The sequence below is a fragment of the Lissotriton vulgaris genome, chromosome 6 (assembly GCF_964263255.1).
Source record: "Lissotriton vulgaris chromosome 6, aLisVul1.2, whole genome shotgun sequence".
NCBI lineage: Eukaryota > Metazoa > Chordata > Amphibia > Caudata > Salamandridae > Lissotriton > Lissotriton vulgaris.
This window is the reverse complement of record NC_141694.1, coordinates 760,326,176-760,351,319: the sequence shown is the minus strand read 5'-3', so window position 1 is coordinate 760,351,319 and position 25,144 is coordinate 760,326,176. Positions and strand designations below refer to the sequence as shown.

Sequence of the window (25,144 nt, the reverse complement as noted above, 5' to 3'; positions counted from 1 at the left end):
TTTGTGCAGAGTGTGAACTGCAGACAATACAGTAACACCACTAAATAAGACAGAAATGATCAAGCCTTCTAGAATAAGACAATTATTAAGGAAAATGGATGACTCAAGAGTTTGCAAACAGTTGCTGAGGAGAATCACTAAGCATGTGGGTGGTTCCCCTAATACGAGTATTTTGAGAGTCAGAATATTCAAATGCAAACGGGCCTGGGAATCGTTGAGACTTAATGGAAAGAATTAAGAGGGATTGCATTGGAACAGATTTAAACATTTTTGGTATACAATAGGCCAAATAAACTAGAAAATGTAAGTAGTTACATTCTGATAGACAATTAGGCAAGGAGTATGCAGATGTTGTGCAATCCTTGTGCTGGAATTCATGAGGAATTCATTAACAGTATGGAGTTTTTGCTTTAGGGCAAAACAATTTCAGGATCAGCTATGGAAAATAGAGGCATTATGTCTCTTGCAACATGTCCAGCTGTGCAAATGTGGGATCAGACTTTTACAGAACTACTTCGGGAAGGCATACTAACCAGTAGGATTTTGGGATCAATGTTTGATACAGGAGTAAAAAATGAGATTAAAGAAGAGGAACTGGAACACAGCGGCTGTCCTGCTGAAATAACACAGGATTTTGAGTGAATCTCTCTGGTCAGCGGGTCTTCCAGACCTGCTCCTGTGTGGTTTTTGGTTAGTGCACTTCGGACATTATAGATGTTGGGAGCTATGGAGATCCAAGGGCTGCTGCTTAAGGGCATAGGTGTTTAAGGAACATCCGGCTATCATTGCTGTGAAGGGTAAGCTGGACAAGAGGTGTCCGGAAGGGAGAAAGATTTCAGTAGCCGCCACATCACAAGGGCCTGACTAGTAGGGCATAGTAATGCTAGAGGTGCATGTTGGATGTTTATGAGTCAGGAACAAAATGAAACCTGCACCATAAAATAGGAGGAGGAGCATCACTGGTTGCTCACACTAGAGCGAGAAGCAAGGGCTAGCCAGTGGGGCATATGTGTTGTTGGGTAAGAATAAAAAGAAAATTGACAATACAAGAATTAATGTGCTGGTCGAAGGAGTTGCCAAAGAATCTGAGTTGGTGGCTAGAGAACAGAGCAGAGACAAGACTTTGCTAAGTATTTGATTAAAGGGGCAGGAAAAAGTAAAAGAAAAATTGGTGGCATTAGCGCACAATACAAGGTGATTGACAGGAGGTGAGATGTTTTTTTTATATAGCCTATAACCATCTACACACCCTGACGATTCCAACGGTGTATCAGGTGTGTGGATTGGCGCTGTGGTTCCCGAGTTTACCTGCCTCAAAGGCTGAAAGTTCTTCCTTTATTATAGTTATATAGATATATTTTTAACATGCAATGTTTATTGCAACATTTAAAATTTGATCATAATGACCAATTAGATTAACTTGAAAAAATCAATCTGATAATGCCTACAAAGTGCAAAGAAACAACTAACATTTGTGGCATGAATAGGAAATGCCACAACTGTTCTAAGGCTAAAGCATCTGTTTTACACAACTAAGTAATAAAAAGCAAGCATTCCAGCATACCGCTAGAAGCTGTCTGCCTTTTCTATCAGAAGAGATCTTATCTTGACAGTGAATAGGGCTTAAACAGTGTGAACAGCTTTTGTAGAAGTATCGGAAATGCGTGCAGCCAGGGGACGTTATGAAAAAAAAGTTCCACACAAAAGCAAATGAAAACAGTAATTTGAAAAAAAGGGAACTGATAAGAGTCCCCTTTTAGGAAGTATCAAATAAAAAGAGATTTCACATGCACAGTGCCAGCGCTGTGCAAGCAAAACTGAAAAAGGGAGCTGTGCACACCCATCTGTCTTTGCACTCAATACCTGCTGGCTTGTCAGTATAATATGTTGTCACAGAGCACCAGTGGCGTAACAAAACTTGAGAGGCCACTGCAAAGCACATGAAGGGGCACCCCACACTCCAGACCCAGTCAGGAGCTCTGAGACCAGGGACCCGCTGACTGTGGACAGTGTCCTTGCCCCAGTGGCACCGAGGGTGCTGCAAGGGCTAATCTTATGCCACTGCAGAGCACTGCAAAGAGCTCAGGGCCATACTTATGGCCTAGTCACAGTGCAGCACAGCAAGTCAACTTGCTGCGCTGCGTGACAGGGAAAGAGCAGGAATGTGCCATATTTAAGGCAGTACGGTGCCCTTGCACCGTGGACTCTGCATTGTAAGGTGGATCGTTTTTGTGGAGCAACGGGCACCTTCCTATACAAAAACAAACCCCTGAGGTTTATTTTTCCTCTTTCTATGTGTGCTGCTGAAGGCAGTGTACATTGGAAGAGGCAAAAATAAGAAGAAATAAACATATCTTTCCTTGCTACATCACACCTGGGGAGGCGTAGGTTTTTGATGCATTTCCAGTTCTACCACTTCTGGTAAATCTGGGAATGCATCAAAATCCATGGATGTTGCAAGGCAACACACATGCAGTGTCCATGGAAATGCTTCCCTGGCACAGAGTAATGCAATGCAGCAACTTGCACTGCGTTGCAATAATCAATATTTATCAAGGCACTTAGGGCCACACAAAGTGGCCTTGCCTAGCTTTATAAACCTCATTTTTAATATGTGTCAATCTTGCACCATGTTGCGTGGTGCAAGAGCAATGTAGATGGACTCGTAAAAGGCCCCTCAGTCTCTCAAGTGGCAGGTGCTTGGAATATCAGCTCACCGGGCACTTCATGAGTCACCGAAGTTCTGTGGTTGCCTTGAGGCACATTGTTTGGCAACACTTTGGAAGGCTAGGAGACAGTGAGGTGATCCATTGGTCTTATACCTCAATGATTGCAGGGAGGCAGTGCCCATATTGGTTAGGTGGCTAGCTCCAACATGGATAGAATCCTATAACTATATGGGTACTACTCAATGTCAGCTACTTGTGGGACTAACTAATGTGGAGAAGAACGTGCAAGTAAGAGAAAAACAAGCATTTGCAATGCAATAGGTCTCACATTCACAGGAGTTTGATCTATTGGCATTGTAAATGACAATGCCTTTTATTTATGTGTTGATTTTTAAAACATAAGTAAAAGACATTGTCATTTACAATGCCAATAGCTTAAACTCTCGCAAATGCGAGACCTATTGCATTGCAAGTGCTTGTTTTATCCTGTGTACTTGCAGCATCACTGAACATATCCATTAACAAAAACACATGACAGTGGGCCTTTCGTAAAACAAAACCCCCCAAAAAACCATTTTCTTGTGAGGTGACTGCCCTTCTTAGCAAGGAAAATCATATACAGTTTAATTAGGAAGCAGCTACAAAAAAGCAGGATAACATACTATAACATTTAAAGTGAAGCAATACTCCAAGGAAAGCATGTTGCGAGCAAAAATATGAATCCAGAACTGCTTTGATTATCGGTGAAAGCCGGAAATCAAAGCAGTTCTGGAATCATTCTGCATTTTGTACCATTCTGTGTGCGAGGTTGGAAAAGAAGAATGAAGACGAAAGGGGCAGAAGCTAGGGCGCCTCTTTAGAACACTTTGTGTGAGATTTCAGACGACACTGTGAGAAATGATGTAAACAAAAGGCATGCCCCCAGGCCTCATTCCGTACACAATTTCATGTTTAGTGGAACATTTCTGTGCTGTTTTAAACAATTAGTCTACTGGTAGCAAACCTTAGTACAGGGCAATTTCATTGATATCTGTATTTTAGCTGAAGCTTGCTTCACATAAATCTTGCATTTCCAATCTGGGGGAGGTGAGACAGAGCTAGAAAAATGCACATTCTTGGATTCCCAAAAGAAAACAGGTGAGGCTGCAGCTGCCATAGGAAGGGAGGGACTGTGATGCCAGGCCGTGCGTTTCAAATGCAGGAGGGAGAAGGAGGAGGCAGCTGCAGCCAAAACAGACCTCATCTTTAAATGCATAGCAAGATTTATAGCCCTGTTTGCAACAGAGCTCTGTAAACCACAAGCACTGATCTCCGGAGGTCCAGGCGAAAGAAAGAAATAGTGCTCACAAGCTCTGAGAAACAACACATGTAACTGGGGTAGTCCCTGAAGATGGGCGGAGTTTTTAAGCCCATATGCTGAATTCACAATTTCTCACAGAGACAGCGCAAGCGCTGCCTAGGTGAGGAATGTCTGACATAATATCGACAGACAGAATATCGAAATACAAAAATATCGGCACAAAAATATCACAATCAAAAATATCGGAGTCATATCTTCATAAAGGTAAGTACAAAAATATCGAAAAAATAATATCGTAGTACAAAAATATCGAAATTAAAAATATCGTTTTTTTAAATGTATTAATAATGTAAAAATAATTTTAAAATACATATAATTTTACAAATATTAAATAAAAATATTAAAACAAAATTAAAACTAATACATATACATTTAAAATAAATAAAACACTGAATAATTTAATGTAATTTTCTTTTTTTTAATTTCATTTAATTGATTTAATGTAAATTATTTTTATTTTTACCCTGTACGCCTGTACCCCAAAAAACCAAAACTGACCCTGAACCCTTAAAATATCCCTGTACCCCAAAAACCCAAAACTGACCCTGAACCCTAAAAATATCCCTGTACCCCAAAAACCCAAAACTGACCCTGAACCCTAAAAATACCCCTTTACCCAAAAACTGAAAACTGACCCTGAACCCTAAAAATACCCCTTTACCCAAAAACTGAAAACTGACCCTGAACCCTAAAAATACCCCTTTACCCAAGAACTGAAAACTGACCCTGAACCCTAAAAATACCCCTTTACCCAAAAACTGAAAACTGACCCTGAACCCTAAAAATACCCCTTTACCCAAAAACAGAAAACTGACCCTGAACCCTAAAAATACCCCTTTACCCAAGAACTGAAAACTGACCCTGAACCCTAAAAATACCCCTTTATCCAAAAACTGAAAACTGACCCTGAACCCTAAAAATACCCCTTTACCCAAGAACTGAAAACTGACCCTGAACCCTAAAAATACCCCTTTACCCCAAAACTGAAAACTGACCCTGAACCCTAAAAATACTCCTTTACCCAAAATTAATTAATATTATTTAATTACCAATTAATTATTAATTAACAATAACAATAAAGTAAATATATTAGCACATTAGCAGTAATTAATTTAATTTAATAATTAATATTATTTTTCCCAATTAATTAATTAAGAATAACAAAAAATTATATATATAAAAAAATTACTCTAATTAATGTAATTAACTAATTAATATTAATTAATTACCAACTAATTAATAATTAAAATATGTACAAAATTATATTATTTAATTAACTAATTAATATAAATTAATTACCAATTAATTATTCATTAAAATATTTACAAACATATATTAATTAATTATTTATTATTAAATTACTTCCCACCCTATTCCCCTATAAACCCATAACCCGCTACAGAACATATTTATCAATTAATCAATTAATTAAAATTAATTAAAAATTAATTCTCAATTAATTATTTAATAATTCCTACTAATTAATAATTAATTTAACATAATTAAATTACTTCCCACCCTATTCCCCTATAAACCCACAACCCGCTACAGTAGTAAAAGACAATATTTAATTAAATTACATTAAAAATAAATAATAAAACATAATAAATACAATATAATATACACTAAATTTATTTAAAAATTGATATTAGTAACATCGAAGGTATTTATTTCGATATTATTGACATCAATATTTAAAACTTCGATATTACTGATATCATACTAATATCGATATTAAGACTGTCGATATTACTTACCTTCGATATTTTGTCCCATCGATATTTAAACTTCGATATAATTGTATATCGAAATTTAAAACTCGATATTTTGTCTGTGTACCCTAGGTGAGACCTAATAATGGAGCTATACAGACCACATATACCTGACAATCTACTGGCCCTCAATGGATTATTAATTCCTAATTATAAGGCATAATATACTTAGATTCAATAGAGCTAAAACATTTGAGGAGATTGAAGCAGGTTTGTAGAGGTGTTCATATTGACATTTAACAATCTAACAAGGACATTTGCTTCTTTGGAGAGCGATGTTGACTAAAAAGAGAGAGAGAGTAAGAGTGACAGCATACAAACATGGGTGAGTCAGTAGGTAAGGTACGTAAAGCATTAATGGTTTGTGATTTTCCCTCCACTCGCCATCTCTCTATTGATGGTATAAGTATCATTAGTGTATCACAACAAATTCCTCTTCCCATTAGAGGAATTGTTGGAGGTCAAGGTGAATGGTAGTCTCAGTATAGGTCATGCAGGGAAGATGTAAGAGGTGGAGGGCAAGATAGTAATATAATTTGGTTGCATAAGTATTGTTAGAGAGATAATGTATGTTGGTGAATGGGGAAGATGCAGTGAAGGCAAGCAGTTTAGGTAATATTGACTGGGAAACTGTTGAAAGTTCGCCCACCAGAAAGGTGAGGGGAGAAGATGAGAAAAAAGCAGGAGAGACGACCATTGAGTGAAGTCCATAAGGGTTTGTGCCTGCGGCAAGATAATCTGAAGGTCCATCAGGATGGGTCAGTTGCTTAGACTTCCCCCAAAGGTCTACAGCAAAGGGAGACAGAAGTAAACATGAATGAAAGGCTAAAGAAACAAGGTGTCCAGTCATGGCATGGTCGTAAATGGGTACGGGGCTCAGATTTCAATGGTGACCTCACCATACAAGGATTAAGGTTAATCCTGAAGGTACATACAGAGATGATTTCATGCTGAAGAACAAAGACGGAATGTATATCCTCTTTTTAACAACTACAACTTAAACTTGAGCGGAGAAGGATGGTCTTAGGAAGCCAAGAAGGAATTTGTGCGTGGTCTGCCTGCCTAGGAGCATTCAGACTCCTGTACTTGCTTTATGTGTAAGATTAACTAGGTGGACTCCCCAACAGGAAGCATAGTTACCTACTTCTGAGTCTGGTACAGCAATAAGAATTTTATATTCAGCAAATGGCCTTGTTGGAGCGAAGAAAGCAGCTTCTGAAGATGCTTGACGTAAGTCTAAATCAATAGGATGTCCACAAGGCAACCATTTTGGCTTGCACCAGAGGGGTGGCAAGTGCACATTATTGTGATACTGAGGGATTGCCAAGTCAGATATTTTAGATGGATAGGTAGACAAAAAAGCGATTGTAGGGCAGGACTAGTATTACAGGCAAGAAAGGAGAAATGCAGGTTCAGCAGATTATCACCGAGAGCTGGTTAGTACTGTGAAGGCTGTAGAGCAGTGATATAGAATTTCAAACACCTATCCACCACAGTTAAATCCAATAAAGTTAGGAAATGTTGTACTAACATTTGTGCAGAGTGTGAACTGCAGACAATACAGTAACACCACTAAATAAGACAGGAAATGATAAAGCCTTCCAGAATAAGACAATTATTAAGGAAAATGGATGACTCAAGAGTTTGCAAACAGTTGCTGAGGAGAATCACTAAGCATGTGGGTGGTTCCCCTAATACGAGTATTTTGAGAGTAAGAATATTCCGATGCAAACGGGCCTGGGAATCGTTGAGACTTAATGGAAAGAATTAAGAGGGATTGCATGGGAACAGATTTAAACATTTTTGGTATACAATAGGCCATTTAAACTAGAAAATGTAAGTGGTTAAATTCTGATAGACAATTAGGCAAGGGGTATGCAGATGTTGTGCAATCCTTCTGCTGGAATTCATGAGGAATTTATTAACAGTATGGAGTTTTTGCTTTAGGGCAAAACACATTCAGGATCAGCTATGGAAAATAGAGGCATTATGTCTCTTGCAACATGTCCAGCTGTGCAAATGTGGGATCAGACTTTTACAGAACTACTTCGGGAAGGCATACTAACCAGTAGGATTTTGGGATCAATGTTTGATACAGGAGTAACAAATGAGATTAAAGAAGAGGAACTGGAACACAGCGGCTGTCCTGCTGAAGTAACACAGGATTTTGAGTGAATCTCTCTGGTCAGTGGGTCTTCAAGACCTGCTCCTGTGTGGTTTTTGGTTAGTGCACTTCGGACATTATAGATGTTGAGAGCTACGGAGATCCAAGGGCTAATGCTTAAGGGCATAGGTGTTTAAGGAACATCCGACTATCATTGCTGCGAAGGGTAAGCTGGACAAGAGGTGTCCGGAAGGGAGAAAGATTGCAGTAGCCGCCACATCACAAGGGCCTAACTAGTAGGGCATAGTAATGCTAGAGGTGCATGTTGGATGTTTATGAGTCAGGAACAAAATGAAACCTGCACCAGAAAATAGGAGGAGGAGCATCACTGGTTGCTCACACTAGAGCGAGAAGCAAGGGCTAGCCAGTGGGGCATATGTGTTGTTGGGTAAGAATAAAAAGAAAATTGACAATACAAGAATTAATGTGCTGGTCGAAGGAGTTGCCAAAGAATCTGAATTGGTGGCTAGAGAACAGAGCAGAGACAAAACTTTGCTAAGTATTTCATTAACGGGGCAGGAAAAAGTAAAAGAAAAATCGGTGGCATTAGCGCACAATACAAGGTGATTGACAGGAGGTGAGATGTTTTTGCACAAGGAGCACTGGCTGAAGATGACTGACAAAATCATACCCAAGAAAATGCTGTTACTGAGGGAGGATTGGGAGCATCTTTAAAATAGGGCAAAATGTAATTAGGTCAATAGAAAGTGGGTGGAATACCTGCCAAGACTGAAGCATCTAGGTTTTTATTTTAAAACCTTCTGCTTGTTAGTATTTGTTCGTGTCTCCTGAAGCCGATGTTAGGACGCAAGCCTGCAGGTTTCTGAATCAGCAACCTAAGGCCAGATGTACAAAGCATTTTAAAAAGGTGCAAACGGCCAAACGGGCCATAGGCAACTGGTAAAATGCATTTTGCCTTGCACAAAAGGCAAAATGTGACTGAGTAACTTGTTACCGAATTGCGTTTTTCTTTTGCAATTCGGTATTAGGAAAGAGCGTATTTAGGGCGTCCCTTCCAAATAGCACTGGTATGTATGAATGTTTTGTGACCAGAATGCAGTCACAAAATATTACTAATTTACCAACCAACATAGAGGATGTGGTAACCCTTTTGCAAATGGGAAGGGGTCTCCAAAGGGATCTCTTCCTCTTTGTGAATGTGGGTGAAAACATTTCTTAAGAGCAGCCAGTGGTCCCACAGACTGTAGCCTGCTCTTAAAAAATGTAAAGAAACTTTTAATTTTCATGACACAGCCCGTTTTCCTTTAAGAAAAACAGGCTTTATTACAAAAAAAATATTGCTTAATTTAAAAAGCAATCACATACATGGTGGTCTCCTGACTCCAGCAAGCAACCATTCCTGTGATTGTAGCCATTCCCAATGAGTCCGGAATTACAACCTCACTCATAAATATTGATGAGGCAGGCCCATGTGCAACCCATTGGGAATCGTAATCAGTGTCTTGCAGCCTGATTCATCATTGGGACGTTTTGCGAGTCTGAAATAGCGATTCATAAGGAATCGCTATTCCAGACTCGCAAAACGGGATTCATGTAGGAATCGCAAAAAGATTTGCGATTCCTACACAATCCTTATTTGCGATTAGCTAATTGCTAATCGCAAATAAGGAATAACTCCCCATTCATTCCTATGGGCCAAAAGGCCCATAGGAATGAATGGGGAGTATTCCTTATTTGCGATTAGCAATTAGCTAATCGCAAATAAGATAGCGATTTAAAGGGTGCCAGGGGTGTCCAAAGGACACCCTGTAGCACCCCTTAAATGCAAATTGAAACAGGTGTTGCGCACACACATGTCCAAAGGACATGTGTGTGCTCAACATGCAACTTAGAAAAATGCTTTTAAAAGCATTTTTCTAAGTTCTCGCTATTTACCACGAGGTTTGACCTTGCGGTAAATAGCGGGCCGAAATTGCGAATTCGCAATTTTAAAATGGATGATGAATTGCATTTAAGGAATCTCAAATAGAGATTCCTTAAATGTAATTCCTCGCAAAATTGCGACATCGCTATTACCGATTTTTGCATTTGGGATGATGAATCCCAAATGCAAAAATAGAGCTCGCAAAGGGCCAGATTCTCAGAATCTGGCCCTTTGCGAGCCGGTTTCGGCTTGATGAATCAGGCTGTAAGACACTGTTGTACATAGCTGTTTGCGATTTGCTAATTGTGAGTTGCAAAAATTCGCATTTAGGAAATGTCAAACTGACTTTTTTGTACATCAAACCAAACATTAAACCAAAATGTTTGTTATAGGGAGGCAGTACTGCGTGAAGGGCCTTGTGCTTCATGGACTGAGTCAGCAGTATAAGAAGACATCCCGTCTGAGAGTTTGTGACCTGACGTGAGCCAAAGTGCTTGTCCAAATTCTGCTTCAAGCTAGGGAAGCATTCAATAGGTTTACAAAAGAGGGTTTCAGCTTAGAAGACTCAGCACTAAAGAGCATGCTAGGTTGTGGGCAAATTAGTGCATGATTATATCTAATTATTCACCTTCTTTTTAAAAACAACAGATCACTAAACGTAAGATTTTAACAAGTAAAACACCAATTTATTGAACTGAGTTTTCAGCTTTCAGTTCTAAAATTCACGTTTATGAATAAATGAAGTTACTTTGATGTTCAAGATGTAGTTTGTTAGTAGTGATCCCAAGTTGTAGATCTGGGATAGTATTGAGCAGATAAAGAACCACCTCATTTAATTGATTGCAAGGGATAACAAGCAATTTAAATCTGAGATTAAAAAAAATCGCAAAAAGATCACAATGTTCTAAGAAGAAATCATTGTATTCTTTTAGATTTCTTTGGATTAGCTAATACAAATGGTTAACCCAAAAAGGCTGCATCACTGACCAGGAAAAAGGTTAACAAAATTCATGTTACATTAACATTTGCTGCTGAAACTGTGGTGTCTTCTGAGAAGCATTGCCAATTTATCAGTCTGATATTGCACATGGCTTACAAACATTTAATAGTTATGGAAAGAACTGCCAAATTAAACATAACATATCACCCAAAGCTAGTCCTACATTTGTGAATGTCAAGGGTCATATCGATGGTACATTCAATATTGAAAGGCTGTTTTTTGTGTAATTCCTTGGTTAGGATTATTGAGGAAGAGATGTATTCTAGAGGCAACGGTTCATGCGTTGGACAAACATACACCTTGCACTGAATCCTGTTTTCCCACCTCATCAGACCATGCAGTCCTGTAAAAATTACAGTACAGGTCCTCAGTTGCCTTGTCTGTCAAGATTTAGTGTGTGCTTTGACGTGATTTATTTTCCTGTGGACCATTTATTGTAAAATATAAGCTTTGCGGTGGCTTATATTGAGCCACCGCAAAGCTCCTGACCACTCATTGCCTTTATGTGAGTATATCTGTCTCCTTCTCAGTTACCCCATAGATTCCAAATATTGGTGTAGTGCAGGGGTGGCATGTCATTACGGATGCCGGGGATCTGCCCACTCCCTTATCCAAAGCAAGATATGTGTCTGACAAGCCATGTCAGGCAACCAGGCCATTTCTTTGTGCTAATGCGCTGACACCTGCTCCATGAGACAGCTATTTACTGTTGCGACAGGGAGACAGACTTTCCTCACCCACAGACAGGCTGCCAGTCTCTCTCCAATCGCTGCTTCACAGGCAGCTTTTTTTATACACAATTTACACAATGCTTTATTATAAAACAGCAAATAATAATTGACTTGAGGTTATAGATTAAAATTGGAGAAACACTTAAAGACCTGTGACCCAATAACCCAAACTCCAATCTAATCCTCTACACAGTCTTTATTGTGCTTCTAACAATGCCTAACAAATGAAGCATTCTTTTACTTTTGAATGTATGTGTTTTATGATGAAATGTAATTTTAGTTGAGTGTGTGCATGTACCATTGTGCACCTAAGTGCAACCGAGTGTGTTCTAAACTAATTTAATTTCCTGCACCCATTGTCTAATCAGGTTACGATCTATTTGAAAGTACGACGTGCATGCCGGTGATCTTCTGTGCTAATACCATAAATATGTTCATGCTTGCTAAACAGGAATTGGCATTTAACTGAAACCCCTTTAAGTTACCTATTCCATTGTGTCCACAAGTAAACTTTTCACCTTTCTCTTGTCAGTGCAAGATTTGCTACCTAAATTGCTCCCTCACCACAAACAGTGTGTTCTTTCTTCTGATGTCAGTCGACGCTGTGTTATCGCTTTTCACATTTTCTTCTGTGGGTTAACATTTTACATTTCCAACAACATTCCCCCCTCTAGTTGATATTTCAACTACCTTATCTAGACCTGGGTCAACACTTGTAACTATATGATACAAGTTGCCCTGGATATCTACTACTTGTATTGGTGTCCTAACTGGAAACAAGCCTCCTGCCTTTGAGCCTGATCTCCTACAACATGCTAAGATTAGATTTACAGCACAATATATTAGTAATGAGACCACAAAAGTTGACAACAAGTCTTTCAACAGTCCCGACATCCGAGATGGCGCTAATGAAAACCACTCACTAAACCAATTATTTTGGTCACCTCCTAAATATGCCATTTTCTTTTGCAGGCTATGCAGTGTCTGTATGGCCTCTGATAAAGTTCCATTATCCGCATCATTTGCTGGGACATAAGTACAGCACGCAGTTCCAATTTTCTAGCATACCCCTCCTTGCATGGCCGTCATAAGGTCTTGTACAAAGCGGTGCTCCATTACCATTATTCTTATGCCATGCAGCTATTCCTTTATGGAGTTGAATCAGTCGTTTTTGGACAAGCGGTACTCTTGAGTAACCTCACTCCAAGTGCTTGTATCATAGTATTCTGCAGGTCTCTTCCTTCGGCAATGGTTTAGCAAGATTGTTGGGTGCTCATGCAAAGTTTGCAAGTTTATTTCAGGAATTTCCAAAACTGGAGCATGCAAGGTTCCAGTGGACAGATTCCACTTCAGTTTGGTGGTAACTGGACAAACAGCAGTTCCCTGCACTGCCAGTAATATGCCATGAGGCTGGAAGTGCCCCACTGCATGGCAGCGTTGTGAATTGTGGTCTTACAACCAATATTTTGGCCTACATTAACAGTGCCAATTCCTCTGAAACATAAAGAAACAGAAGTTAGTCTCATGACAGTCTGAGGACCTTTGTGCTATCTACTCAGGGGTAATCTGGAATGGTTTATCACAAATATGTGCATATTTCCCTATCAATCAATCAATCAATCATTTGTATAGCGCACTACTCCCCCATAAGGGTCTCAAAGCGCTGGGGGAGTGGTGGGGGTGCAGCTACTGCCCGAACAGCCAGGCCTTGAGATGTCTCCTGAAGGTCAGCAGGTCTTGGGTCCGTCGCAGATGGGTGGGGAGGATGTTCCATGTCTTGGTGGCGAGGTAGGAAAAGGATCTGCCGCCGGTGGTGGTTCTTTGTATGCGTGGGATGGTGGCGAGGGCAAGGTTGGTGGAGTTAAGTTGGCAATTCAGGGTGTAGAAGGTGACATATTTGTTGAGGTTTGCTTGTCTGGCATTGTGGAGTGCTTTGTGAGCGTGGGTGCGGAGTGTGAAGGTGATTCTCTTGTTGACTGGGAGCCAGTGTAGGTCTTTTCACGTGGGCGGTGATGTGGGTGTAGCGGGGGATGCCGAGGACGAAGCGCACGGAGGCGTTTTGTATGCGTTGAAGTCTTTTCTGGAGTTTGGCCGTGGTTCCTGCGTAGAGGGCATTGCCGTAGTCCAGTCTGCTGCTGACGAGGGCGTGAGTGACCGTCCTACTGCTGCACCTGTGTGTCTATTTCTTGTAGCCTGGTCTATAGAGGTAGTCCTGTCAACAAAATGCTACCTGGTATGGGATCCTCTGCTGCTTGAATGAATTTATTGGGAGTAAAGGGTGCACAGTCAAGTGCATCATTGTCTAGTATTGGATGAGAAAGGAATGTCGCAGGATTCACTGTGTGGCACTTCACTACCTTCAAAGATGGCAGTGATAGTATGAACTCATATCCTGACACTCTGTGTGTAGTCAGAGTGGTATTAGCCTTCTGAATGATAGCAAATACTGCGTGCTCTGCACAGAACATTAAAAATGCCCTCATGACAATGAGGGTGCTTTTCTGCACTGCAAGGCAGCAGTAGCAAGAGCTTTCTCACAGGGATTATGTCCTTTCATTACTAAGTCTAGTAGCCTACTAAAATATGCGATGGGTTTATGTTCTAAAGGGTATTTCTGTGTGAAGAGAGCAGTCATCACCTGAACATTCAAGTGACAGAATAAATAAAATTCCCTGTTATATTCAGGAGTTCCTAAAACTGGAGCGTTTGCTTTTCAGTTTTACATTTCTGGGAATACTCCTTCATCTCTGGGATGATGTGAGGGAGCTTCACCAACCAGCTCTCCCCTGAATTCCCTTAGTGGGAATTGATTTGCCTGCTGTTGAGCTGGGCCTTCTGAGAGACTGCGTGTCACTGGGAGCGCGACGCAACGAAGAGAAGCGTGTTGCCGCCGAAGCAGCTGTTGTTGCATTGCCGAAGAAGTGAGCCAACGCTGTCATCATTGCATTGCCGGAGCGCGGCGCATCACGGAGAAGCGTGCCACCACCGCAGAGGTCGCCACCGCATCACCGGAGAATCGCTTCGCAGTGCCTGTCACGGCTCCAAAGATCATCGAGTCACCGCACAGACATCAGGCGTGCACACATCGCATCAACTTTGTCGCACCGTAACCAAGATGCCATTTTGTCGCATCGCACTGGAGAAGAGTATTGCATCAAGGTGCCATCTTTTCGCATCGCACCGGAGAGCAGTAAGAAACCGACGCATCACCTCCCCACACAGTAAGGAAGTGTGCATAAACTCCCATGCGCACCAGTGAGGAACCGACGCATCCACTCCCCTGCATGTAAGAAACCAACGTATCACCTTCCTTGTGACCCTTTTGTTTTCTTTGCGTTACACATTCAAGGTATATTGAGAGTAAAGTGTTGCATATACAACTTGAGAGAACTGAGCTATTTTGTACTATTTTAGAGTGTATTTTTGAGTACATGTTGTTGGCTAAGGCTTGCGCCAAAGCTAGGCAGAAACCACCACTCTTGTCAGAGCAAGGGAGTTACACACCAAGATAACCCCCGCTCACCCCCCTTGGTAGCTTGGCACGAGCAGTCAGGCTTATCCCGGAGGCAATGTGTAAAGTGTTTGCGCAACACACGAACACAGCAGCAACCCACTAGGCACACCACAAAAGGAACTCTACACAAGTTTATATAAATAATAGCCTTTGTATTATCATAAACACATAGAATAGTAATCACACGATATACACTGTGTTAACTGGCACTGGGCAATATTTACAGGGGACTATTTACATGTGGCAGGGCCAATGGGGCCACTGTCAAAACCCTCACAAATCACCAGTTCTTAATGTAGCACAAATAGTAAATGTAGAGCACAACCAGTAACTACTGACGGAATACTGAACTGAGAACTAGATCCTGTGACATAAAAATATAGGATGCACAAATCACCTTGCGCATGAATCATATTAGGCATAACAGCACATTAGGCCCCAAACCTCCTTGGTATCACAACATTACGCAATATGCCCTACCAGCATAACCACAGGATGCACTAACCTCCTAAGCATACATATATTACACATGAGGTATCACCATTAGGCCAGAACAGTGTGCATAAATCTCCTAAGCATAAACACAGCGTGCCCCAATCGGGGGCACAACACACTGGACTGGCCCCAGGCCAACAGGCCTCTCACAGGGGCTCAAGTGCCCTTTGTCCCGCAAAGTCAGGGCATAGGTAGTGCTACTCAATTAGTCCTAGGGCTGCAAAAAGCAGCAAAGCCAAGGTGTGCAATGGTGCTGGGCATGGGGCGCTTCTCACCCCCTCATTATTCAAAGAAAGTGCCCCCATGATGCAGCTGCCCACTGCCAGGCGGGGAAGCAGAGAAATCATAGGCACGGGCCTCTCTGGGCCTCCTTACACAATTAGGCCCCTCATTGTAGTTCCCCTCTGGGACTCTGAATTTAAACTATGGCCACCTAGGCAGATGCCCGCTAAGGTGGTGCAGCTCTGAACCAGTGAAGGAAATGCGGGCATGTTGGAGGCCCATCCGGGACTCAGGAAGAAAACAGAACTGACCAAGACGTTGCAGCTGCCCGCTGGGGCGGTGCAGCTGTGAACATGCAGCCCAGCACTGGCACGACGGTACCTCGAGAGAGGCCTCACTTACTGGCTCCTTCGACTGGGCTCCAATGCAGCGGGGGCAGACACCAGCAATGTGCCTCGGGCTCCCTCCGTCTCATTCTTCCACCACTGCTGCCAACGCGGGGCTCTCCTCCACGCCGGGGAGCTTCACTTCTGTACTGGCTGCAGCTTCCGGATCCAGGACGGTTGCTGGGTTTCTGGGCTCAGGATCACCTTCTCCTGGCAGACGTGGGAGGCGGAAATGATGTCCACGAGGCCCCGCCCACAGTCAGGCACGAGCACCTGGCTTCCTGGTCGCTCGAGCTGCGGAGGTGATTCCTTTTCTCTTGGTGGTAATGCGGGGGGGGCACCCACTTAAGTTAAAGCATGAAGCAGGGTGGGCACCCACCAAAGAGCACCGCAAAGCGGGGTTGGCATCCGCCTTCAAGGTACCGATGCGGGGTGGGCTCCCGCTCGGTTTTCAGCATATATTAGTGGGGGCACCCGCTCAATTCCACTAAGCGGAAGAGCTGTAAATCAAAAATAGTAGCACTCCTCAAGTGCTAGGGCAGAGTCTCCAGCACTCTCCCCCACAAAGTGCAGGGTGGGCTCCTGCTTTACCAGCAGAGCACTGGGGAATCCTACACGTCGGGTCTCCCTTGCAACCTCACGCTGCCAATGCCGGCTTCTCTCCTCTGCTGCCAGTTTAAAACTATTAGTGCCCACAAGGTGCTCCTCCCAGCAATAAAGAGCAAAGCACTCTTCCAAATAAAGGCAAAGCGCTCCTAAGGCGCTAGAAAGTTTAAAGTCTGGGGGGAGGGGGGCAAAAGGCTGGGTACAGTCAGGTCCGCCCACAGGGCCCTCCAGCAGGGAGGCAGTCCCTTGTGACGGTTCCTCCTGGAACCCAGTTACAGCAGCAGCCCCCCGCCACCTCGCCCCCCAAGTCAGGAACAGTACAACATTTTCATGGGGTCACTGCCCCTTCTTTTATAGGACATTTTCCTTTGCGACACAGGGCTTGGGAAACCAGATGCAACTGGATTTGGAGCACTCTATTTACCAGGCTCCTCTTCTCTATTGTTAGGCGGGGGCTCAGTAATCAGACACACCACAGGGGGACGGAGCCAGCATTCACTAGGGCATGCACACTCCTGTTCAGGGGCCAGGGAATTCTCCTCCCACTACTCAAAATGTAGATGTCCCATTCAGCCTAGCGCTGACTCATTCTGTCTTCTGGAGCTACCCACACCATCCAGCCCCTGTCACTCACAAGCCAGACATGCAATTCACATCAGGCAGGCAGGCACATAGCACACAGAAATGCCAACTTCTAGAAGTGGCATTTCTCCACCAGTCACCATAAATCTGCGCACATCATTGCGCAGCATTTACTCTCATGAGTTCATACATACTAAATTCACCCCTGCACTCCTCTCATACCATGAATTACCAGGTACACACATATCCCCCATGCATTCCTATGGAAGGGCAGGCCAATCTCACCACACACACTCAGTACGCGCACACACTTTACACTGGGCCACAGTGCTAAAGTGCACAGAGGCCAAAAACTACCAATATCAGGTCACAGAAAAGGCAAAAAGTTTAGGGGTGAACCTGCCAAAAGGGCCAAGTCCAACAGTACAGTATTGAAGATTTTTGTTGTTTGGCCTTGTGTTAAGTCTATATAAAATTACTTATTTTTATAATACAACCTGTGTGGTGTCCATCTGTAGTGTTGTCACTGTATTACTGTATGTGTTCACAATGCTTTACACACTGCCTCTGAGATAAGCCTGCCTGCTCGTGCCAAGCTACAAAAGGTGTGAGAAGGGGTTATTTTAGGAGTGTAGCCCCTTACCCTGACTAGATGCAAGGGTCCCTATTTGGTCTGATCTGCCAAGTAGAGACCCCCAAATGTAAACAAAGGCCTACAGAACCCTAAGGCAGGGAGCTGTATTTATTAGGTGGGATATGTATGTTTCTATACACCCCCTCAGCAAAACCCCTCAGATTATCGTTTTGCTGTGGAAAAGTTAGTTGCTCCATTGGCTAATACAGGGTTACAGGCTGGCACCCCAGCCTGACTAACTTTCGAATGGGACTACCTAAGTGGGTACTGTAAGGTATCAAATTAGTCATGAACCAGGTCGAATTTGATGTTACTATTAAAGTCAAGCAACTTTAAGAAAATTGCCACTGTGCGTCCTAGCTGGTACAGTGACCCCCACATGGGCACCAGATCATAGACAGCTGTCTGACTGCCTAGGGAGTGGTGTGAATGATTTCCAAGCCTTGCAATAATAGAAGCCCACTGCAGGAAGGTTTCACCTCCCCTTCACAGGAAGCCACCCGGGGTGTTTGTCCACAGGGCGAGCTTCAAGGGGACGCCGCCTTTGAGTGCAAATGGTGGTAACACTCCAGAGGGTATTCCCTTTGTTCATATAAACAAGCTGGAGACAGGGCCAGATAACATAGCCCTCTGATAGCCACACCTCAGGGGTGGGCTACCAAGCTCTTCACAGTCGAGGGAAGGATCAGACATCTTGAGAGGGGTGGGAATAGTGCACTCTGGGATCGTCAGATGGCAAACATCTCCAGAAATTCATCAATTAGGGGCTGATTACGATCCCGTTCGGAAAGCATTCTGATCAAATCTATTTGAATTCTTTCCGGGCGACTCGGATCGTGGGAGTCAGACCAAGCAATTTGGATGCACCCGGACGCTTCCGGATATGATTCAGTCAGACTCCCATTGACTTTAATGGGAGCCTGTGTTCTGAACGAGAACACAGGCTCCCATTGAGGACAGGGTGGCTGTGAAAAATCGTGCACCCTGTGGCGGGTACCCTGTGCTGCCTGCCACACTGAGCATGGTAGAAAAGGAGGGTCCCTTGGGTACCCCATGGGCACAATTCGGAGGGCCTGCTATGGGCTCCAAAGGCCAATTCCGACAGCCATTTTGTTCCGGGCAAACCAACAGCCAATTTGTTCCGGGCAAACCGAATCGGAACGGCTATCCGAATCTATCATTGCAATCGCTCTTTTGGAAACCTTGTCAATAGAGCTGTACGAATCGGCGCCGAAAGACTCGGACTGTCCCAAAACCTTTCGGAACAAATTTGGACTGTTCTCAGGCATCATAATGGGTCATTGGGAAATCTGTACGATGCGGTCAGGAACAAAGGTTCCGAATCGAATTCTGCAAAACCGAACCTCATCCGGAGCCCTTCCAATTGAAATCGTAGTCGGGCCCTAAGTAGGAGGGGACCTGGTAGCCCATTGGCTTTCGACCACGATGTCCCCTCCGGGCACTTTCCTCAGATAAATATGTCATCCCTGGCACCCTGAACATTAGCTCACACAGGATTTGGAAAGAGGTCCAAAGAAGGACTGCCCTGCTTCCCCTGGACTGCACAAAGAGACGCTGTACTGTCTGTTTGACTGCACCTGCTGCACTTTGGGATAAGGAAGTTTGGATTGTGTCTGTGGCTGGTTCAGGGAAAATTTGCCTAGCAGCCCGAGATTGAAATAGTGACTCCAAAGATCATTTGGCTCATTTCCTGGAACCAGCTTCAGGGACAAAAGAGCTGAAGACACCAAAACTGGCACGTTGCTAGCCACTGGAGACAATACACTACTAGCTGCCGTTTGACACCCCTAAGGACCCATGAATGCTGTTAGAGGCTGGATTGGTCACCCAAGAGGGACACTAACCCCCACTAAAGGATTTGAGTCCACTCGCCTTTTCTGGGGATCTGATTACCAGATGCTGCAGCCCTACCACCGTGAGAAAGGGGACATTGTGGGACCCGACCTCTGTGTACCAAGTCACCCCACATCACCCGTGGACCGAGGAACCTCCACAAAGGCACCCATCAACCCCACTGCAACCGTAGCATCTTTGAGCATCTTTTCATCCTGCATCCACAGCATCACGGCCACTCCATTGTTGTCTATGGTGGTCATGCTGTAAAGGATGGAACTGGACTGGAAAATGCTCTAGTGGCAAGGTAACTGTTCAAAATATCCTTAATAGCCCACCACGTCTTCATCCTTTTGGATTTGGTAATTCAAGTCAGGCGGGAGTAACCAAACTAAATGTTTACTTGACCGATGATTGTTCGCAGGCAAAATCAAAAGTGATAAAATCTTTAAATAGCTGTATCTCTTGAATACTCAGATTTATTTTGCTCATCATGAACTACACAAATTCATAAAAATACACTCCATTGGTTTAAATTGGTGACATGTTTATTTTGTTTTGTGTGTATTTCTTATTATATTGTTTGGTGCTGTTCAATGCTTTACACTGAATTCCTTTGTCTAAGCTTTGCTGCTCAAAGTCACAACTACCCAGGGTTGAGCTTATGGTTTACAAATTAGCCTTACTGGACCCATAGATCCTCACAGCAGTGCTGTATATTCAGATGCACTATCCCTCCTCCCCAGGGCGTGTGAATTGGGATGAAGATTGCTTCTTACTATATACAAACTCTTACCAACACACATACTCTTTCCACTATTCCATCCTACTCTGTCTAAGCCCAACTATAGATGGCAGCAGTAAGCAGAGCATGTGAAATTGCAGCTCTACATGCTACGAACAGATGCTTCCAAGTTACATAACATTTTCCTTTTATTACAGTGTTTCTAGCCTACTGCCTGTGACCAGGTTCTTCAGTTTCATTGGCACAGGAGTTGTAACATGATGGTAGTATCTAAATGCTCATCCATTTTAATAATAGGTTTTTCTGATCTGATGCCACTGCCTGTGGCTTTCGGTTTTAATGAAATGTAAATGTCTGCCTTGCTTCCAGTATCTAATGGCATAAGATGATGTCTGCTGTTGGTCCTTGTGACCTTCTGTGTTTATTGACAGTGGTTTCTAGAATGCTGTCAGTGAATTTACCTCTTTCTTTTAATGACGAGTTTCTGCTACACAACATTTGGCACCACTAATGCAATGCCAAAAGGTCTTGCCTTATATCGGTGTATGGCGTGTATGGTTTCCTTGATTTTGCTGACAGTGGTATTTCCTCTCTTCTTCCAGTGTCTAGATACCTGAGGAGGGACTGCTTTCTCAGAGATCCTATTAAAGAGATGGTCTGCAGCACTCCCTGAGCCATTGAGGCTGCAGCCGTGTGTAAAACTATTGACTCAGGGAATTTAAAAAGGAAAGCAAGGAATAAACTGGACAAATTAAACTAAATGAATATAAGATGTATTAGAATATAATTTTTTCAGCACATTAACGCAAGTGAAGCTGCATTAGAGTACCCTGTCTCGAGAGAATTGTTTCACAAAAGTTATGAATTTAACGGACCCCATTTTTACAAAGTTCTTAGTGGGCATATTAACAAGGGCTTTATCTCCGCTTTTTTAGCTTTAAATGCCAAAAAAGCAGAGATAAAGCTATCACCCTATTAACAAGAGGGTGCTAACATGCATAATCGCATGTTAGCACCCTTTTTTCCTACGCCTCCCTTTGCATCTCTAATGAGATGCAAAGTGGGCGACTCACACCTAAATAACATGAGAAATGTTGCTAACCGACATTTCTCCAATTAACAAGCTGCACGCTAAACAGCATAGCGATAAGAAAAGTAGTGCTAACCTCGTTTATCTCAACTTTCCTTACGCCTGCTTTCAGTCTGACTTAGCCATTATATCAAATGGAAGGTGGATATATTGGCTAAGTATGCACTGCCCTATCATCAAGCTATCGCTAAACGTTGTGCGATTATCTCTGGATTTCCAGCGAAAATTGCACTTTTGGCAGCTTGCGCTTGGAATTGTATCGCTTTTGAGATAAGCGTTGCTGATGACACGCTATCTCAGCAATGCAATCCAGCATTAGCCGACGATAATTATCCTCACGCTAAGAGCGCTGAGCGATAGTGCCCCTTAGTTTGTACCTTGTGTTCAATTTTAAGCAGGGATTTGGGAGTGGTGCAGTGTTATGGAGGTGGCACATGGAGATTAGTGCAGATGTCAAGAATTGAAGTAGATAATAAAAAAGACTCAGCAGCAGATGGAACGGGGGGTCCACCAAATGTTTAACCGAGCCCCAAAAATACATGTGTTTGCTACGTCTTGGGGGTGGTGGTATAACAGAATTATTTTTTAGAATGATCTATTCTGCATAATTTGAACAGAAATGAATGTGAAGAGTGGAAAACTGGATGAGGGCAAAAAACGTTGCGGTGTTGGCAATTACTTGCTGCAAAACGTATGCTACATATGCCTAGTGTGGGTTGTTCCTCATACCATAAAAACATAGATCTATTTTTTTCTTCCTTGTAGATGCAAGTAAAGCAGCATTTACAGCTTCGCCAAGTTCTTGCTTTCTGGCAAACCGCAGCAAACCAGGCTGTCTTCCAAGTGATGGTGCTGTCAAGAATGAATGTGTTTCAGAGCACGCCTATGTTTCTCTCTCAGCTGACCAGCACTTGAACCTCCCCAATGGCTTGAATCAATTTTCTGTTGAAGATGCTGACAGCATTCACTTATCAGGTACAATATTCTCAAAGTAATGTGGTTATTAGGTTTTTATACAGCTGCCTCCATTGGTATTTATATCTGGTCCTATATTCTGTTTATTCATAAACAGCTTCTTGTTGTGTAACCTGCTGTAAAATACAACACGTAGATTGTTAATTAGTTTGCCTTTTTGTTTGCAACACATGGTTTCCTACTTTATTGTTCAAACTAATACATAAGCTGCCCCACCCAATGAAGGTGAGAATTCATAAAGCATGTACATTTCCTGCTCCAATTTACATTTATATGTCTCTCCTCCCATTTCCATTTTTGGTATTAACGGACCATTTTTGACATTGAATAATTAAATTCTGTTGTGTCCTTCTCTAATTAGTATGAACAGTACACATTTGTGTTGTGTATAAAGTTCATCTTATCACCTTCCAAGTTCTTACACATTTTAGACATCACTGCTTAAGATAGTTGAATCAAATGTTGGAAACATTACATTTGTTTGAGCTCATCATTTAGCTCTGTTTGAAACTCTTAATTTTAATATTATTTACTTTGTGACATTGCTGTGGTTGTACCTGGGGTCTGCGGAACATGCTACTCCATCTCTGTAAGTGAGTGTGAGAACTTCATAGGTTTCATTTAATTTTAGTAGTAGTGCAGTGCTAATGTTTGTGCGATAAATTTGGGACAGAATTTAACTAGTACAACAAGTGAAATAGGGGCCACATTTAGAGTTGGGTAGTGAAAGAAAATCCTTCCATTTGAGAAAGTGTACTTCAGTGGTTGAATTTAGTGCACCATGATATATATTTGATGGAGTACATTTCACCTGTGGATTTGCTTCTGTATTTGAACTTCTGCTAGAAATTAGATTTTGCATTGTAATTTATGTAAATTAGGTCCCATTTTGTTTCCTAAATGTTCTGAGGAAACAGTCATTTTGATTTTCCTTCTTTGTTACTGAGTTTGCTGTCCCCCTCTGTGGTCGTAATACCCTTTCAGTCAAGAATGGTTAAGCCCTCAACAAAGAAAATACTGACTTTCCGGGTTCATGACCATTTAGACAACTCCCACCACAATAAATCCTCAAAGGTGAGTAACCAAAAATGTGATGCAGAGACTGTAGTGACCTGACAGATGGGCGACTGGACAGGAGGGGACACTAGGACCCTGTGGGTCATGAGGGAGGTGACCAGGTCACCAGACTCCACATCCTGGTAGGGGACAGGAAGGGGACGGACACACAAGGAGGACTGAGCAAGGGGACGGACGTGCTGAGGCTAGCTGCTGCAAACACAATAAAGAATACTGCATACACTAACCTGAGTCCCGTGTGTGGTATATCGGCAGTCCGGCTACAAGGACACGACAACTGGCGACGAAGGGAAACGAGCCGACGCGCAGATCGACGCGTGGATCGACGTTCGCATGCTGACCTTGCCATCAGGAGTAACCAGGTGCCCACCCTGGATAAGCTGATCAACGAAGAAACGAGGAGAGGAGCGATATCGGAGCCCACCCGACCGTCTCTGAAGCAGGCAAAAGAAATTTGCGGTAAGCGCGAAGCTTCGAAATTAGACACGGGAGCTCTCGCGAGAGGCTGAGAGTCTCGGCGGCCATTTTAGATCCAGGCGGCTGGACCAATAGGAGGCGAGATCGTGGTGGGCGGCCATTTTAGAGTCAGGCGAGAGCGAGATTTCGAGCGCGAAATCTCGCGAGAAGAGCGGCGGCCATTTTAAAAAGGACATTAAAAAAAAAAGGACATTGGAAACAACAGAGCAGCCATAACAGAGTCAGGCAAAAGAAGAAAAAGAAGGAAAGGTGCCAAAAGAGTGACATAAGAGCAAGAGAAGCTAAAAGAAAGGTTCAGAGAAAGGAAAGAAAAGCAAAAAAAAAAAAAGTGCCAACTCAAGCAGCAATGGAGCAATAAAGCACAGGCAAATGAAATAAATAAATAAATAAATAAATAAAAAAAGAAAAAGGAGAGACAACAAAGAGAAAAAGTCAAAAGAAACAGGAAACGCAGAAAAGAACAAAAGAGTGCCAGGAAGAGCACCTAGAATAGAAGAGTGCCAGGAAGAGCACCTAGAATAGAAGAGTGCCAGGAAGAGCACAAGAAAAAAAAGAAAAGAGTGCCTGGAAAAGCACAGAGAATAGAAGAGTGCCGGAAGAGCACGGAGAATAGAAGAGTGCCAGGAGGAGCACCGGAAAAACCAAAAGAGTGCCAGGAAGAGCACAGAGAATAGAAGAGTGCCGGAAGAGCACGGAGAATAGAAGAGTGCCAGGAGGAGCACCGGAAACAGCAAAGAGTGCCAGAAAGAGCACAGAAAAGAAGAGATAGCACAGGAAACAGACAAAGAGTGCCAGGAAGAGCACCGAAAACAGAGGAGTGCCAGAAAGAGCACGGGAAACAACAAAAGAGTGCCAGGAAGAGCACACGAAAAGTGCCAGGAAGAGCACAGAGAATAGAAGAGATGG

The 25,144-nt window shown here is 42.9% G+C and overlaps 1 protein-coding gene across 1 annotated transcript in view; it reads left to right on the top strand.

Moving 5' to 3' along the window:
• The window catches only part of RFX6 (regulatory factor X6), a 465,451-nt gene that overhangs the window by 399,666 nt on the left and 40,641 nt on the right, over nucleotides 1–25,144 (top strand). Inside the window, exon 16 of the mRNA XM_086925262.1 lies at nucleotides 22,475–22,684. Coding sequence (XP_086781388.1) covers nucleotides 22,475–22,684 — 210 coding nt within the window. The remainder of the gene's footprint in view (nucleotides 1–22,474; nucleotides 22,685–25,144) is intronic.